Raw genomic sequence first — 18,672 nt, 5'->3', positions numbered from 1 at the left:
CACAGCGTGCACTGTGAGGATGAAGAGCCAGAGCTGGCTGAAGAAGAATTGGTTTTGGGTTGCTGGCGGCGCATTTGTCGGTCTTCATTTAGTGACGTGGGTCATGCAGAAGGCGATGAAGAGGACGGTGCGCTCCGAACTGGAGCTCAAACAAAAGAGAGCGACTGAGGACTAACTCCAGCTTAACAGCTCCGGCGGCTCCAAAGGGTTTTAGTTTAGTTAGTGGTGTGTGTGTGTTTAATTCATGCGAAAGTAAGCGTTCTGTTTTGTAATTAACACAAGTACATTATGATTTATTTCTCCCAAGTTGAGACAATAAAAATATAGAATTTATTCAATGTTTACAGTTTATTTTTATATTACAAACATGGCATCCATCAAAAAAAGAAGTCCACTGAGCTTCAAAATATGTGGCCCCCAGTGGTAAAACTGATAAATAATATAACACATGAGTAGCTTCATGTAGTTGACAGCTGACCAGGACGGAATGATGGAATATGTACTTTTTTTCCCCTTATTTCTCCTCCGACCTGGCACTCTTCGGATGCTAGAGGATAAACGGTATCACTGCCTTCCTTGATTTTGGGTAATCATCGAACCTCTCAAGGTAGTACCTGCAAATCAGTGAATAAAACAGGCGCATCAGCCAGATTTGAAGCAGACACTATTTCACAGCGAGTTGCTTAACATTTAATCAGTGCGCGATTAAAGTTTTCTTTCTTTGATTTCCAACCCCTTTCTGATGTTATTTGAATGTTGGCCCCCGTCCGTGGCCACATCCATCACTGCGCTATTCACACATATAATTAGCGAATAATTGCCTTCATATCGCTGTGCCGGGTCAGACCGCTTTTACAGGCTCGGATCCTAAGCAGCTGCTAAACACACACTCGAGAGTAGCTCTGACTTGATCCGTTAATCCCCAACCATCACACCCCTCAGCCGAGGCACCTGTGGTGGTGGTAGGCTCGCGGCCCGATGGAGCACAGCGTGAAGAACGCGAAGGAAAGCGCGGGTAAAGACCACACGGCCACGGCGTAGCCGCACCACTCCACCATCTCCCCGAAGAAGTTGGCGCCGGACACAAACTCGAACATGCCCCCTGCCAAAACACACAACGATGGTGTTTTATAAAGAGATTTTAAAAACAAACTTCAACAGTAAACAGGGTGGGACCAGAATCACTCTCCGGTAACCAATAAAAATAGAAAACAATTTGGCCTGAAAAACATGTTTGATCTGATGGACATTGTGTGCTGATGCTGATCTTAGATTACAATGAGCCATTTTGTTGTTTACAGAATTCCAGTATCTCAATTAGAACTCATATCTCTGAAAGTTATTTAGAGTCATGCATAAAACTAAATTATAGTCCTACATAGACTTTGTCTTAAATATTTGTATTAGATTTTTTTTATTAAACATTATTTTTATATTAGAATTTCCCACAAATGTTTTTATTTCCTAATATTTCCTTACGTAGTTTTATCATTCTTAACGCCAGACAAAGGGCCGATAGCTCAGCATTTTCCAGGATCCTGTACTAATGAGACTTTGTCTCAGTAGGTTTTGTCTATGTGTTGATTGGGGTTTAAATGTACACGAAATATATTTTATTCAGTTTGAAATGAAAGAATAAAAGGACTAGACTGTGACTGGCTAGAATTTTAGGAGAATGTCCTGCACATTCTAGACTGCATCAGTGTCTAGGCTTCATGTTATCTGGATCTGTTTACATTGCTCAACCCTAAACCTGGCTTTATATTTGCCTTTAACATGACATGCTTGGTGTGTGTAATTTGCATGCGTGTTTGTGGACAGAGGGCAGGATATTGGAGGTGCACGTAGTGCTGGCTGTGTCCTCTACCTTTGGGGATTCTGTAGGAGATCTCGCCTGGATTTCTCAGGCTGCGTAGAATGTGGTCACTGTGAATGTTGATGGCCATGCCTGAGAAGAACAACAACAGACCTACGAGCACACACCTCATCATTAGTACAGCCGGGCGAGCAACCAGTCAGCTTCAGGAGGCTGTTGTGTAGGAACGGTGTTTTGTCAATTTAGGAAATTGTTGTGTAATGCTCTATAGTCCTCTATGTCCCTGTGAATGTGACTTCTGAGTTCATCATGCACCAAATCAGAGCAGGGAACGAGTTTACCTACAGCAGGAGAGGTGTGCTCTTTTGCAGCCTGTATATTGCGGTTGCAGCTGCTGAAGGCAGTGGTTGGTGTTGGGGGGGGGGGGGGGGGGGGGGGGGTTTGTTCTCCATCACTCATAATCATGCATAGAACAATCTTGTGATTTCAAAATATTCTGGGTTTTGAGGTCTTGGGTTTTGTACGGTTTATTCACAGTTTTCTAAAAAACAAAACAAAACGGGCGTGTGCCAAACTCACCTGTGATGAAGCGTGCGTCTGTCAGCCAGGATGCCTCGTATCGGCCACAGTGGAGCAGGTAGTGTCCCTGCAGGAAGCCGTTGACGGAGCAGAACACGACGGCTGAGGTCGTGATGAAGAGCGGACAGGGCCTTCCTTTACTCAGCAGGGAGAAGACGAACGTCCTGTCGGGGGACAGCAGTGAAAGACGGCGGGACAGGCGGACAGACGATCTCAGCCACGTTAGTTATTTCATTGCTCGTCCAATCTGTCTTTTGCTCTAACAGAGGTCACGGTTTGTGGGATTGTTGAAATGTTATGCATGGCCGCAGATGGTTGCCAGATGCCTTAAATGCCTTTGAATGGTTGACCAAGACCAGACAACGTTTTCTCGCACGAGACATCTAAGATGTTTCCTCATTAAAGTATCCTATGAGTTGATTATCATGGGAAGTCCATTTTTTTTCTATTTCAGAACAGTTTTACCATTTCAGATTGTATTACTTCCACCAGGTATTTCACTGCCAAGTACCACAGAGGTCTATGTGAACCAGATGTTTGAAATTCAAAACAGAGAGAACCTAGCTGTACAATGATTGTTGGTTTTCAGTAATGTTTCGTTGTTCTGTGTAACTTTGACTTGTTACACAAGGTTGCACCACAGACTTGCTGGGTATGAGGGGCCCCAACTGACTTAACTGTTGATGCAGACGCATTTGCTGCAATATTCTTTAATGTTTGAAACGTTATATTTCCCATAAATCCCTGACTTTAACAACTCTGCATTAATTCGATCCCATGTTCCTCACAGTGTATTAGCTCAGGATTAAATGTACTCGCCCCGTTATACGATGCAAGCGGAATTAGTGTGAGCTGGAGTCCTACCTCTGGAAGTAGTGGAGACAGAAGGTCCAGAGGAGAATGGTGCGACCCACGTCGGCCGAGCTCTCGGTGGTCAGTAGCAGAACCATGGGCACCAGGAAGGAAGGCAGCTCCTGGATCAGCCAGGCCGCCTTGGCCGGGACAGTCAGCCCGCGGGCGCCGCTGTCCACGTAGCGGCCGTACGGGGTGTGCGTGCTGGTCTGGCGGAGGAGGTACAGCACCCCCCCGACGATGAAGCCCCAGCTGAGGTAGTGGACTGTCCGCTCCTGGCAAAGCATTCTGGACTAGCTGCACCTCACCGAGAGCTGTAGGGGGTGTGGGGGAGTGTGCGGCACATCCAGACCAGCAGGAAATTTCCACCCAGTATCTCTTTGGTGGTTTCCTCCAGAACTCTACCACAGCCTGCTAGGAAATTTCGCTTTTATCCTTTTCCTTCACACACAGTCTCCTCCCCCTCCCCGGCCCCCTTCTAAACACACATATCCAGCGCTGACTTTCTGCATTCATCCAAAGGAGGTGCTCGCAGTGACCAGAAATGCTGACAGTAAAATTTCTATTCACACCCACACATGATTATAATTTGTGTGTCATGAAAGGAATGGGAGCACACCCCCTCATTTGTGACATTCATAGCCTTATTCATTCCGGTCAATTCATTTGTCACATGGTAGTAACATATTTCCGCTTATCTCTAATGGATTAACTAAGATGATGTTGTCGTGGTAACTGACAGGCTCGTTAAAGGCAGAGGCTGCGTGAAGCACATCAGCGAATGGTCTGACTGGCGCTACTGTGCCTAGTTCTGTTGCAGATAACATGGTCAACTCTTCTGGACAATCTTGTGTTTGTTTCCGAGTGAATTCTCTTTCCATTATTACAGCCTCTGAACAAAAATTTCCGGAACAGAAAAAACCTCAAAGAAGGTAACCCTCTGGAGGTGACCTTTATCTTAACTAAAAAGCACGTTTGTGCCTTTGTAGCATGCAGATTACATCTTTTGCAGGTTTCCATGGAACAGGCCACTATACTGCCTTACACTGTTGGTAAACGGTTTGTCTTTTTTATTAGACATTAAGGACAACAGTGCAATGACCCCAGCTAGGTTCCTGTGTGCACACTTAAGAACAGCTCAGCAGATGTATGAAATGAAAGTTTTCCAAAAGAAAACCATAAGCCTTCCCAGCAGTCTGGTGCTGGGGAGAAGGTCCATGCTGGGAATGCTTAATCCTGTGAATGAAGCTACACTTATATACCACCTGTCTCAGAACCCAAAAATGCTTTACAATAAACACATTGCACAATGATTTTACATTAAGTCCACACACCAGTGAGGAAGCAGCAGCCAGTGTATAGCGTACTAAGAACAGGAAACCACAGACCCCTGCAGGAAGAGGAGGGAGGACCATCCACAGTCTCACACACACACACCAGGACGGCGCACCATGCACCACTGGACATGCAGACATACAGTCAGACACACACACACACCAGGACAGAGCAACATCCACCACTGGACATGCAGACATACAGTCAGACACACACACACACATACACACCAGGACAGAGCAACATCCACCACTGGACATGCAGACATACAGTCAGACACACACACACACACACACATACACACCAGGACGGAGCACCATGCACCACTGGACATGCAGACATACAGTCAGACACACACACACACACACACACACACACACACACACACATACACACCAGGACAGAGCAACATCCACCACTGGACATGCAGACATTCACACACTAGGAAATTTCAAGGCAGCCATTTCCTACCTAACTTCCATGTTTGTTTGGTTTTCTTTCTTTTTTGTTTCGGACTGAGGGAGGAAACTGAAGACCACAGAGGAAAACGTGGAAAACATGGAAACTCCACCCAGATAAGGACACAAGCTCCAAAGCCGTAGCACTGAAGGTGTCCGACCACGCTACGCTGGGCTACACTGACAGGCTCGTTAAAGGCAGAGGTTGCGTGAAGCACGTCAGCGAATGGTCTGACTGGCGCTACTGTGCCTAGTTCTGTTGCAGATAACATGGTTAGCACTTCTGGACAATCTTGTGCTTGTTTCCGAGTGAATTCTCTTTCCATTATTACAGCCCCTGAACAGAAATTTCCAGACCAGAGAAAACCTCAAAGAAGGTAACCCTCTGGAGGTGACCTTTATCTTAACTAAAAAGCACGTTTGTGCCTTTGTAGCATGCAGATTACATTCAATGCAGATCCATTGGAAATAAATGCACCTTGGCACCATATTGGACCCCAGTTTCTTACTGATGACATAGCATGTACTCTATGTAATACCTGCATGTTGAAACAAACCTGATATTTACCATATAATAGCTCAGAGCAGCTGATGGAATGTTTTAACAGATGTTCATGACATCAAGAGGGGAGCCATATCTGAATGTCTTATTGAATCCTATATTTTCTGAGCTACGCAATTCTGGATATCCTGGGAGTTGAGTGTTATATAACCAAACATAAAAGTTATTACATCTGTTGTTTCACTGTAGCCTCTGGAGAATAAAGTCTAGAGAAATGCCTAAACCACATGGAGAATAGACCAGAGTGTTTAATCCATCACCCAATCCTGTAAAAAGATTGACTAATGGGCTACTAATTTGCTTAAGTCAGTGAAATATTTGAATGGTGAAAAAGTGAATTGCTTAATGTATTACAAGTCAACACACATACACAGAGCTCAGTGACCCAAGAAGACAGTTCAGGCCCTTACCAACAGAGAATCATGAGTTTCCAACTGCAAAAAGGTGCTTGACCTTAGCTACATGCGTTTGTCCTGTGCATCACAGAAATGTTTCTGCTGGGTTTTTTTATGTGATTTTTTTTCTCTGATGTGAAGATATTGGAGCTATAGACTATAGTTAAAAAAGTATATAAAAAATATATAAAAAAGCTATAGTTGCCACACCTGTTGGACAGACATCTCAGCCTGCTGCCATGACTCAGCCGCACTAACACTAACAATGTTTATTACGCTGGTGGTGTTTAACAAACTCTAGCACTTATTTATTGCACTTATCATTGTTTAAGATAGACCTTATGTATTTTGTACTTCTAGGTATCAGCAGTGATCCCTCTATTTCTACAGTATTCTAGTTCATTGGTATATTGGACTCTAACCTACGGTACTGTACTAGGATATTCTATGACTAAATGACAAAGCACTTTGTAAGTCGCTCTGCATTTAGAGTGCTAAATGCCGTAAATGTAAATGTCAGGATCCTGATCCACAGGCTTGAAAATCTAATAGGAATTAAAGATCATGATCCCTCTCAGTTTAAATCCTACCTGACCGCTCTCAGTTTGTCTGTCTGAATGAATCGTCCCATCTTACTAAGGTTAAGTACGGTGTCCCATAAGAGTCAGTGCTCTTTTCTGTTCTTTTCTCTCTACATGCTGCCGCTCGGTGCTGCAATCCACAAGCCTGCCATTATCTCTCACCCTTATGCTGGTGACACCCAGCTTTATGTATCAGCCAATCCACATGACCCCTCCAGTCTTAACAAAATCAGAATAATGTGTTAACAAAGTTACATTTTGGGTGACAATTATTTGATTATGAAACACATGTTTTTTTGTCTCATTGCAATAAAGCCTATTCTGGAGTTTTCAAAACGGATGTTCCGATGATAAAGCTGATTTGTGTTCAGATGCTAAAATGATTATCTAATCATCACTGAGAATGATCAACACCGGGGAAAACTGCCAAAAGAATTTGTATCAATTTTCAAGCATAGCTATCAATTGTACTGATTTTTACTGATTTCTGCAGCATGCCAGTAGCTTCACTGCACTACATTTGCATAATAAGATAAACATTTGTTTTCCCTTTTCCCTGTAAACAGAAGGTAAATGAATGAACAATAGTTAGCACTGGAGTAGGTTTAATTTTAGTCATTGGTTTGCATGTTATTTGTGGTCCTGCTGAATGCACGGAAATATGTTTGTGCTGAAAAGATCAAAAATATGTCATATTACGAAGTTGCTCTGTTTAAAAAAAAAAAAGTTTTTTTCTCGTCTAATAATAGTAATGTATAATTAAAATCAATTTTTCGTATCTAATAAGATGTATTATAGATTTAATTCATCTTTTTTTTTAATAAGGAGCTGAACGTTTGACTACAATTCCCGAAATCTGTACAAGAAATCTGTACAAGTGATCTACAAGTGATCTGTCGCGGCGCAGCAGTCCTGTAGTTATCGGTTAACCAGCTATATTAAAACTAAACTATATTAAAACACAGTAGTAAAACCAAAATCATTTCATTTCCACGTTGGAGATCGTTTTGTAAGAAGCACAGATGTACAGACGATATCAGGTAAACACAAACACGAATACTAAATTTGAGGTGCTTTAGTCCTAAAGCGGATAGCCTGTTATTTAAAGTTATAGGTCTATAAAATGTCTTACTGGAGGAACGCGTGTTTTCAGTTTCTCCACTAAATTAATTTGTCCTGATTCAGGGGTTTTCAGTTGCACGGAGATCTATCTAAAAGTCACGAAAATAAAACGCACGAAACGACCCACTACATTTTCAAACGTCGACTAACGTTAAAAGTAAAACTTCACCATTCTCACTTCCGCCTAAAACACTGGACAACTCGCTGTGCATTGCACTGTCTGGATGTTACTGTAAATCACTGTACTCTAACCGCCCAGTCATTTATAGCATGATCCTGTAAAATGAAGCAGTATTTAACTGTAAAAGAAATGCTGCAACTTTAGAGTAATTTACATCAGTACATTAATGTTACGAGTGATATAGATGTGATCAGCTATACATCATGTTTGTGGACATCCACATTTCCGCCTGGTCAGTCTATGACGGTTGAACTGTTCCTAAGGGAAACGCAACATTAAGTTAAACAAAAAAGCCCAAATAAACCTAACATGAATCATTTTTAATACAACCGGGAGCACATTATTTTACATAAATCTAGACGCTATTAGTCGTTTGACCTACGTTTATTTAGGCCATATATACGTTTGCGCGTGTGCTGTAGGCCCCGGTCACGCCGACTTTTGGTGCCGCGTCCATTATGGCGTCATAACGCGCGGGTCAAGTCACGTTGGGGTGACTCGTGTCACGTGGTGTGCAGCGATCAGCTGATCGGCGTCACTTCCGATGTGGCAGTGTTGCGGTGTTGTCGGAGACAGCTGGAGCGGAGCTGGCAGACTGACGCCTTTCTCTGCGGTTTTAATGTGAATTTCCGCCGCTTGGCAAGTATTTCCATATTTCTTGGTTGCCGGAATAACGTGTACATTGTTCACAACACAGCTAAGAAAGTTTGTAAAAAGAACCCGACGTTTGAGGGTGGAATTGAATAACTAAAGAGATTATTTAACTAGCCTGCTAGGTTAGATTAAGGTAGCTAAGTTAGCTGTTTGATATGAGGATTTCTGTTGATGATAAACAATAGCTGTAGCCTGGTCAGAAGTTAGCCCGTCTCTGATTGACACACTAGTTTCCGAAACGGGATGGATAGAATGGACATGTTGGGGAAAAGGCGCGTTACTTCACCGCACCGCGTTATTGTAAAGTTCTCACATATTAACCTGACATGTCAGCGCACCTTCGTTCCCAGTCCTGATGCACGCAGCCTAAATGCTGTCCTTTAAATGCCCAATGGTTGTTGTTTTTTGCAGTTGCGCTCTCCACGACCACACGCTATTCATGAATACCTCGGACAGTGAAGAGGACTATTGTAACGAGCGGACTGCGCTAGTGCAGTCCGAAAGTCCGTCTTTGCAACCTTACAACCGGCAACATGACCCGCCTCATCCTCAGGACCCCCAGGCCAAACGGGTAAGTGCGCGCGCGCGGGAGCGCGCCCACGGGATTGCGCGAGCGAAACGGGCGTCGTTGCTCTGTCCGTGGCGACTCGTGTTACTGCGATCCACACACCTACTTGGGTCAACGTTATCTTTTGGAGCACTTGTTCAAGCCGCAACTAGTCACACTGATATTATAATCTAGAATCGGCCCTGATTTATGAAATTCGGTGTCTACAGTCCCAAGCAGACAGAACCAGCAGTGTCTACCAAACTCCAGCATGCCACACGTGTGTGACCAATGGTTTTCTTAAAAAAAAGACGTCTGTTCTAGGAGCAGTGCTTACTGTGTACTTACTGAGATATTTAATGCTTACTTTCTGATTACATACTTTGTGATTACATACTGAGATAAACGTGGCACATATAAGCAGAAGTGATCCCATTTAAGTGGTTTCTGGTATTGTAGTACTTGCAGAGCTTGCTGAACATTTGTGTACGTAGGGTGCGTAGCTATAGACGACATCCAAGTCTTTAGGCTGCGCAGCTATAGACGATATTCAAGTATGTATTCTTTAAGTGTGCATACTTGTAATGTACCTTTGTGCGTGTAGTGTGCCTTTAGTCTAATGTACATGGTGTATAGTGTTGAGTATGTATGTATGGATCCCAGCTGCTTCCTCATCTTCACCTTCGTCATTTCTTTCCCCTCAGCGTCGACCTGCTGGCTCAGACTCAGCGGAGATGGGGCGTCCTTCCCACAGCGTTGCTGTGGCGACCGCAGAGCAGGATCCCGGCTCTGCCCCGGACGGTGAGGATGAGGAGCTAACACTGAAGTATGGTGCCAAGCATGTCATCATGCTCTTCATCCCAGTCACGCTCTGCATGGTGGTCGTCGTGGCGACCATCAAGTCCATCGGCTTCTACACTGAGAAAAATGGACAGCATCTGTATGTTTTTAAGAATAATTAAAAGTCATGATTTATGTATATTAGATAATTAGAGAATATTATAAATGATGTTTTACACGGGATTATATTAGGTTGGAATTCAAATCTGGTGATGTTATTTCTCATGTTAATCGGACTTAAGATGGCTGTGTGTGCGTGCAGGATCTACACTCCCTTCACAGAGGACACGAACTCCGTGGGCCAGAGGTTGTTGCACTCTATGCTCAACACGATCATTATGCTCAGTGTCATCGTGGTCATGACCATCTTCCTGGTGGTGCTCTACAAGTATCGCTGCTACAAGGTGAAGCTCCTCCTTTCTCAGCCCAGAGCAAAGTGCATAGCAGAAAGGCAGCAGCACGTTGCCTCTTGCTGACAGGCCACACAAGCGCACAGAGAGACTGACACGTTTGTGCTTGTTGTCTGATGACAGTGCGCAGTCATGTCAGACCGTGCTAATGCCTGTCCCTTTAATCGGGCTTTTGACTAACACTAGAAATGATGTCCAGGAAGGCTGATATTGAACTTTGAAAAGCCAGATACTGGACGTGTGAGAGCGGATAACGGTACTGAACTATGAGTATGGTATGAGTTTACAGCACAAGTGTCTGTGGTGAGACTGTTGTCTGTTCTCTCACCAGTTCATTCATGGCTGGCTGATCCTGTCCTCTTTAATGTTGCTCTTCTGGTTCAGTTACATGTACCTGGGGTAAGCCACACCTTCTTGCCTCGGCCCTTCACACAAGTCAACTGTACTGTATCAGTAGCATGCATCTTCCAGAGCCTTTTGTTACACAGAAACCTGTGATTTTTTCTGTACAAGTACCGTAAGAGGAAGTAATGCTAAAACACTGCTTCAGCAGATAGAAAGTAGAAAGAGTATGTCGAACAGTATTTGATCTTTGTTTAAAAAAAACAACAGCCGCTAATAAGTAAAGAAATGTAGCGTTTCTGTTTTGTGTACTGCGTAGGGTTCTGCTGTCTTCAGTTTTTAATATGCTGTACTGCTCCGTGCCATTTCAGTGCATTCAAACGCTCCAGAACTCTTGCGCGTGAGAGCAGAGGTTAGGGTACGAACACTACAGAACTCTTACTCACAGAACTCACAGAACTGATTGGATTCCATCTCTGACCCTGGGTTTCACACACCGCACAGAAATTTAAATATACTGCAATATATTTACAGTGTATTAAATCAATAAATAGACAATTTAATGTTTTTCTCCTACGTTGCCATTTTAAAAAAATGTTGTAAAACTGTATATACACTTTGGGTGTAACAGGAACCAAAACTGATCTGAGAACAGGACTCATTTAAAGCAAACAATAAGGAATAACAGATTTTTCAAGTCACTTAAGTTTTATATGTAATGTAACTGCATATCCTTGCTGCTTCCCCAACATAACTTATTTTAGACTTGCAGTTTCAAATACCCAAACAGAGATATTTTAGATGCAGCTGTTTTAGCCATTAGTGGGCTGACAACACGGCTTTTCACTTTCAGACTCTTCAAACAGAAAACCTAACCACATGTTGCTTTTGTGCATATATTTAAACAGCAGCCATTACTGCGGTCCGTTCTTTTAACCAGAGCGCTGGCCGTTGGTGCCACGTCCTCCGCGGACCTCTAACCTGTCTGACGGCGGTTCTCTGACCCCCCCAGTGAGGTGTTCAAGACGTACAACGTTGCAATGGACTACCCGACAGTGGCAATGATCATCTGGAACTTCGGCACGGTGGGGATGGTGTGTATCCACTGGAAGGGCCCCCTACCGCTTCAGCAGGCCTACCTGATCATCGTCAGCGCCCTCATGGCCCTCGTCTTCATCAAGTACCTGCCTGAGTGGTCCGCCTGGGCTATACTGGGCGCCATCTCTGTCTATGGTGGGTCATGATGCACGCGCGGCGCGGCGTGGCGCAGACGCAATTGATGGACTGCGGTAACGTTGCTGTGTAATAATGCTGGTAAGCTAAACTCGAGGAGCTGGTTGCCAGACATGGATCAGCTCTTGGCTTGGACTACATTCAGGTGCCGGTGGGGACTGGCCAAAGTAAGTTCTTTATAGGCAAGGACTAGGCTTTGTTGGGGTCTGCAAAACTGGTCAGATAAATGTATTGTTCTCCACTAAATGGTACTAAATCACATTTCCAATGCCAATTTGCTGTCCAGCACTCAGATTAATATAAATACAAAAACAAAAAAACAAAACAAGAAAAAGCTACCATTGCTGAATATGAAAAACAACAGTGCAAAACTCCTTTAAGTGTGTGTGCGCGTGTGTCCTCCTGTCCCTGTATTGCAGATCTGCTAGCCGTGCTGTGTCCGAAGGGTCCCCTGCGTATGCTGGTGGAGACCGCTCAGGAGAGGAACGAGCCGATCTTCCCCGCCCTCATCTATTCCTGTGAGTCTGACCACGCCCACAAATGCGCACACTGCCGTCCCTACCCTGCCCCCCAGTTAGTCAGTCCAGCTCATCCCATCTCACGTTCGTCCTGAACAATATTGTCTTTTTAAACAGTTGATCCTGAGAAGTCCCCAACCCACTAAGGATTACGAGCATTTAGGATCAGATAATGTTGCATGTTCTGCCTGCAGGAGCCTGGGTCAGCATGAGAGTAAAGACATCTCTCTCTCTTGCTCTCGCTCGCTCTCTCTCTCTCTCTCTCGCGCTCTCTCTCTCTCTCTCTCTCTCTCTCTCTCTCTCTCTCTCTCTCTCTCTCTCTCTCGCTCTCTCTCTCTCTCACAGCAACCATGGTCTGGATCATAGGAATGGCCAACCCATCTGCAGGCTCAAATGCTGCAGACCTGATTACAGGTCAGTATTCCCTACTCTGAATGCAGCTCAGTATTCCCTACTCTGCCATTTAATGAAGCCACAGTAAGAAACGGCCATACCACCCGTCTGGTAAATATGTGTTTACCTCCGATATCAATGAATGATAAACATTTGGGAGTCATTTGTTTGTTTTTGGTGTTGTATAAAAGCTTCCTGCTGTTGATGGCAGTGATAGCTTGAGGCTATCCAACAATTATATGTATTTTAATACATTTCCACAGATGAGGAATTGCATCATAATGAGGAAGGAGCTATGGAGAGGCCAGAGGCAGAGCCTGGAAGGGAGACGCCCCACAGACAGAGCAGGACCTACTCGGTGGAGGAGCTGGAGGAAGACAGTACGTGGTTTCTGTAGCCATGGGCCTCACACTGTTTTCATAGGTGTCTGAACAAGGCTGTAGTTTGATTACAGTCACTGTGTGCAGTAAGGGCTTAAACTGAATCAGAACAAAGCCAATCTGAGGTGCCAAGAGACTTTACCTTATGTGAGACTTTTTTCCCCCATCAGTGTGACACAATGGTATATTTGTTTCTGTTTCTGCTAACTGGACCTTGGACATTTAGACTCCCAGAGCTTAAGCATAATCACTAAAAACTAAAGTTTTGTGTTAATTAGCCACATCTGTGAAATAAACTGTCGACTGTGTCGCAAGCCTTCACAGAGACATTTCTGTAATACTTCCCTGGGAAAACGTTAGTCACACAGTGGGTGTGTCTATATGGAAGGCTCTGACCTTTCCTTACTTGCCTGTCTGTCTGTAGGGGGGGTGAAGTTGGGTCTGGGAGACTTCATCTTCTACAGTGTCCTTGTGGGCAAGGCAGCAGCCTCGGGTGGAGACTGGAACACCACGCTCGCCTGTTTCGTGGCCATACTGATTGTGAGTGCTAACACGGTGCATGCTAACGTGCTGCGTTCTAGAACGTTCTCCTGCATTCATGTGGTCCAAATCTGATGTCTAAAGAGCTTTGCTTGGCTGTGACTAAATGTTATTTGGTAACGTTCCATACGAAGTACCTTTTAAAAGTACTTAAAAACAGTGTTGGTCTAAATAACTTTCCGTGGTAACTTTGCCTTGGTGTACCTACTACCACATGGGAGTCACTCATAACGTAAGTGCTGAGTCTGCTCCTCATGCAAATTCAAAGGAAGTATTTAGTTGTAGTTCCCAGCCTCTTATCGCTGGGCTGAGATTGCTAGTTCAAACATTAGAGGTAGAATGAATTAAGGTTAAAATAGTGGTCAGAATAATACGTTAGCTTTTGTTTGTTGTTAGCCATGTTAGCATTTTGAGATGAAGTGTCTAAGATCGGGTTTGAAATGGCACTTTTTCCATTTGTGCAGGGTCTCTGTCTTACTCTCTTATTACTGGCCATCTTTAAGAAGGCTCTGCCCGCACTGCCGATCTCCATCACGTTCGGACTGATCTTTTACTTCTCCACGGACAACCTGGTGCGGCCCTTCATGGACAATCTGGCAGCCCATCAGTACTATATCTGACCAGGGCGCCGACTACGAGATCCAGAGGGTTGTCCAGTTGCTGCAAAGCCAAGGGAACACTCCAGTGGCCTTGGTGTAACATAATCCAGTGAGAATGACAAAACGTCTGTGTACCCTCATACGTCCGCTGGTTTTGGTCTGTTCTGAGAAGACAGGATGTTCTCCCTGGCGACAGCCACAGTAGTCTGATGGATGGATGCAGGGCTAATGAAACGAAACGGTGTCTGCGCTGGACAGTTTTGGAATACTGATGGAACCGAAGGTTGGGAATGATCAGCCGTGTGTATCAAATGTCCAAGAACAAGCTTTGGTTTTGTTTTATTTTTGTTTTGTGTTTTTGTGTACATATCCAAAATTACCAAAATTGGATATGTAAAAGATCCCAGAGCCGTGTTCTTGGATGTCTGGTAGGTAGGTGTGCTGGCGTTTCAGGTCAGCTCTTGTCTTACTCGTCTCAGTGACACTACCTGTTTCAGGTGTGGATCTCTCCCCCCCCCCCCAGTCATTACACCCTTTGTGTTTTATGCTGTAATTCACTGAAATTGGCAAGAAATGAATTGTCCAAAGTGTTCTATCTTCAGGCAGATAAAGCCTAAACACAGAATTACCTGTGTTTCCTGAGGGCACGTAGCATTTTAGTTGCTTGGAAGCCTGTGCTGTTCTATAATACTGGACTGATATTAATATTCCTTAAATGAATTAATCAATGAAGTTTTGTTTGGAAGGTGATGTGGAACAGCTAATTTGTTAAGTTTTAGGAATGATATATACATTTATATATAATGTACTTTAACCTTTTTTTATGCATGACAATTTGACCAGTAATGAAGCAGCACTAGATTAACATTAAATTATGTTTACTAATCACCTACTGTGAATTTACCTAATCAAAAGAGCCTATACTGCAGTGTGACACACATGCATTTGATTTAGATCAGGTTCAGCCCAACCCCAGAGGTAGTAACTTTTCAGATGTTGCTTTGTGTTACATGCAAGCTACGCAGGCAGCAGATCATGCCTCTTCTGAAACTGCTGTCTGTAGTAAGTCAAGACTTTAAACCATGACATGCTATAGAACAGTGCTTTTGCATTCACTCAGAGTATGGAATCTTTATATCAAAGATGTAATGTATATATTTTATAGAATGTAATTATGGTGTAAAATTTAGTGGTTTTGTATGTTTACACATTGTGAGTTTACTTCACCTCTTTGTTGTCTCATTTTGGATTTACATCCTTTTCTTCTGTAACAACTGGACAATAAAATTCAAAACCAGCAATACATGCTTGGATCATATTTTAAACAAATTCAAAATAACCACTGCATTTACACTTTTATTCAAGTTTTAAAGGAAAACACCCCAACCACATTTATTAGCAAACAAACAACACATTGTACAATGTGACACATTGTAGTTTTAATCAAACTAAATCTCTTCCACTACTTTGCTTGTCCCTTGGCTCAATTCCGATCCTCAAATTGCGACTTATTCTTGAGAAGGAACGTTGCTAAAAACTCGATTGGATTTGGAGGCCTAGCAAAAGAAAGGGCAGGGGGACAAGAGAAGAATGTTACTAGATTTGGTAGACTGGTGAGGATTAAGCCCAGCCTGGGGACTAAGTTCCAAAGGCAATAATTAAACATGACAAACCATCTAGTACTAGGGGTTTTTTTGTTGGCTGAATCAGTGATCACGGAACTAAAATATGTAGCACTCAAAACACTCGCTGCTCGAGTTACTAAACAATAAATGAATCCGTGTCAGACTATCAGATAGTTTATGATGTGCACCATACAAAATTCTACACCCTCTTTCACATGTTAGGGCCACACAACACATTAGAAGACACGTACCGTTCCTTGGCCAGCACGGACAAGCCCTGGAGAAGGATGGGCACCACTGTCTGATCCAGATATGCTCGCGTGGGGAGGGTCTGAAGGGTCTGTAGATCCACCTTCTGTTTGGTGACTTTGTCAGCGTTGGTCTTCTCACTCTCAACTATTCTCTGCAAGCATGAATGCAACAGACTATGGTTCATTTAAATGTGGGTCAACATTAACTTTGTCCATTTAAAGTACTCTTTTTTGTGCATTCCTTTTCTCTCCCTCAATACCTGGATGTTTTCTGTGAGGCCGTATTCAGCATGGGGATTTTCTGCAACCTAAATCGCAGAAACACAGTAATGTCACACTGACTGACTGCATGGTTTTGGAACGCATTCTTTGTAAAATATATATTTTATAGTATCGTTGCGATCTCACAGGAGTGTGCTGTTCCATGGTCTGATCGGCATCTGTATGATCTATTAAGCATACAAATAAAAGATGATGATCACTAGGTCATAATTTTCCAAGTATTTACCTGCTAAGGTAGACAACACTCAAATAAAGCCATCCAGAATGACTAATTTTCCTTAACTAGAGTATCTCTGAAAGACACTTCTACAAAACCTTCTAACTAGGCTATATAGCTAGCTAGCTACGCTACCAAAGTCTACTCAACTTTACCTGGTCTTACAAACGATGCAAAGCGAACTATCTAAGCGAACTATCTAGCTTCCGAGTCATTGTTTATAACATTGGTGTTTTGTCAGCACACGATTCGTAACTTGCATTTGGGTCATTGACAAGATTCTCAGTATTGGAAATATTGGCTAATCCGGTGTTAACCGGGTCGCTGATTTACCCGTCGCTAATGCTCATGCTAATGCTAACCAGGTATGCGCAATGGCGGGATTCAATGGGCTAAAGCTGCTAGCCAGCCAACCAGCTAACTAGCTAGCTAGCTAACAACAAGCCCAGATAGCATCGCTAAACTCTGGCATTATTTCGAAGGTCAGGACGCATTGTACTATCGACTTGTAATAAATTGCATATGTACAAGAATTCCACATTCCAGTAAAGCAAAAATAACCGCCACTATGAATGGCTTCTGGGTTTATAGATGACAAAGCTGAAGAGCGACGCTCACCGTCCGCCATGTTTGTTGTTGGTGATGGTTCCTACGCGATCAGTCGTGCGTGAGGACTCACCACAGAAGAAGAGGCGGTGCGGATGTCCGGTTTCTTCTTGGACTTGTTGACACCTGTCGCGGCTAAACGTCCCCAGTAAAGAGTATATCACCAGGGTCAGGACCGCGCTAGATTCATGGTATACACGGCGATATTTTCAAGCCAAGCGGTCAGTCATGTAATGGAGACGTCGGGCCAGGTGAATGAATCCAGCGCCTGCCGGAAGAGCGAAGCCGCAGCAGAGAAGCGCAGCCCGTCTCGGGCCTCAGCTCGACGCGCACACCTGTGACCAGGTGTCGCTTTACCGCCGACTTTATCGCCGACTCTTGTGCTGTTTTCTCTCTCCGCTGCTGGCTCTTCTCGCCGTGTTCCGATTCGTCGCTTTGCATCCGTGTGCTCTACTAGTCGGGCTTTCCAAGCGAATCTCCCGCACCATGTCCGCGAAAGCCAGAGACGTCGACGCTAAAGAATGCGATGGCACCGGCGAACAGATAAGGAACCACCACAAACAAGCGTTCGAGTACATCTCGCTGGCTTTGCGCATCGACGAGGATGACAAAGGTACGCTTCACCTCTTCTGTGTGTCAGCTAAACGTCTCCTATAACACTTGTCAGGTTCTTCTAAACATTTGTTTTTCGAACTACGCAGCAGTGTCAACAAAAAAAAATGCCAGCACGGGTGGCAGAGAACATATATAAGGCTGACGAGGTCATGGAGCCTTATACGATACTGGACGTAAACTACCCCATTACGTGTTGTTACAGCTAAGCACTAAAGCCTGGGTACTAAGATAGAATGACACACTGGCAGAAAATATGGGTTATTTGGCGATATTTGGTTCAGAATAGTAATAATCATAAAAACCCTCAAGCAGTCAGATTTGTTAAAGGAATATGGAGTCCTGAATTTGTTTCCATTGCTTTTCAGTGCGCACAAGGCAGTGGACCCTGTGCCATGACACACTGACACCCATGTTGTTGACAGTAGCCTGCTGCTCCACAGCACTGGTTTGGGATTAGAACCTCTCTTCCCCAGCACATGACAAGCACCATTAAAATACACAAACCCCAAACTGATCTCAGATCAGTTGAAAGGGGGCGGTGCTCACCTGACAGCTGGAGGGGGACTGCTGAGCTGGTCCTGATCCAGAATGTCAGTGACTGTCCCGTTGAGTCGTGGGCCGGGACAGCTGCTTCTGCTCCCTGCTAGGTTTTCCCCACACACGGTGCTTTAGCAGACTGTCCACATGTCCAGTGTTGGCGGGGGGCTGCCACGTAGGGTTGGCAGTTTGATGGTCTACA

At 44.1% G+C, this 18,672-nt stretch overlaps 4 protein-coding genes across 11 annotated transcripts in view; 2 read left to right on the top strand and 2 right to left on the bottom strand.

The window, feature by feature from the left end:
- Positions 1-307: 307 nt before the first annotated feature.
- srd5a2a (steroid-5-alpha-reductase, alpha polypeptide 2a) lies at positions 308-3,776 on the bottom strand. Of its 2 annotated transcripts, none has more exons than XM_027013706.2 (5): positions 3,260-3,776; positions 2,396-2,559; positions 1,868-1,948; positions 952-1,102; positions 308-614 (listed from the first exon to the last, which is right to left on the bottom strand). In XM_027013706.2, the coding sequence occupies exons 1-5, from the start codon at positions 3,532-3,534 to the stop codon at positions 548-550; spliced, it is 738 nt and encodes a 245-aa protein (XP_026869507.1). In that variant the 5' UTR covers positions 3,535-3,776; the 3' UTR covers positions 308-547. The 2 variants fall into 2 exon arrangements, with proteins under 2 accessions (XP_026869507.1, XP_026869506.1); XM_027013705.2 differs by having other exon boundaries at positions 1,868-1,969; positions 3,260-3,774.
- Positions 3,777-8,426: 4,650 nt separating this feature from the next.
- psen2 (presenilin 2) lies at positions 8,427-15,638 on the top strand. The gene is made up of 11 exons (XM_027013773.2): positions 8,427-8,520; positions 8,947-9,106; positions 9,787-10,022; positions 10,185-10,326; positions 10,664-10,731; positions 11,687-11,907; positions 12,327-12,425; positions 12,771-12,839; positions 13,082-13,198; positions 13,623-13,738; positions 14,203-15,638. Exons 2-11 carry the CDS (start codon positions 8,975-8,977, stop codon positions 14,356-14,358), a joined length of 1,356 nt encoding a protein of 451 aa, XP_026869574.2. The 5' UTR covers positions 8,427-8,520; positions 8,947-8,974; the 3' UTR covers positions 14,359-15,638.
- A 42-nt stretch (positions 15,639-15,680) lies between these two features.
- dpy30 (dpy-30 histone methyltransferase complex regulatory subunit) lies at positions 15,681-17,381 on the bottom strand. The gene is made up of 5 exons (XM_027013774.2): positions 17,331-17,381; positions 16,622-16,662; positions 16,474-16,521; positions 16,214-16,365; positions 15,681-15,893 (listed from the first exon to the last, which is right to left on the bottom strand). Exons 1-5 carry the CDS (start codon positions 17,338-17,340, stop codon positions 15,821-15,823), a joined length of 324 nt encoding a protein of 107 aa, XP_026869575.1. The 5' UTR covers positions 17,341-17,381; the 3' UTR covers positions 15,681-15,820.
- Positions 17,382-17,558: 177 nt separating this feature from the next.
- Positions 17,559-18,672, top strand: part of spast (spastin) — a 12,158-nt gene continuing 11,044 nt past the window's right edge. For all 7 annotated transcript variants that reach the window (XM_027013766.2, XM_027013765.2, XM_027013772.2 and 4 more), the window contains exon 1: positions 17,559-17,931. In XM_027013766.2, the coding sequence (XP_026869567.2) occupies positions 17,574-17,931 (358 nt within the window). In that variant the 5' untranslated portion in view covers positions 17,559-17,573. The remainder of the gene's footprint in view (positions 17,932-18,672) is intronic.

The sequence above is a fragment of the Electrophorus electricus genome, chromosome 16 (genome assembly GCF_013358815.1).
Source record: "Electrophorus electricus isolate fEleEle1 chromosome 16, fEleEle1.pri, whole genome shotgun sequence".
NCBI lineage: Eukaryota > Metazoa > Chordata > Actinopteri > Gymnotiformes > Gymnotidae > Electrophorus > Electrophorus electricus.
The sequence above is the reverse complement of the archived record's forward strand: the minus strand, read 5'-3'. Positions and strand labels throughout refer to the sequence as shown.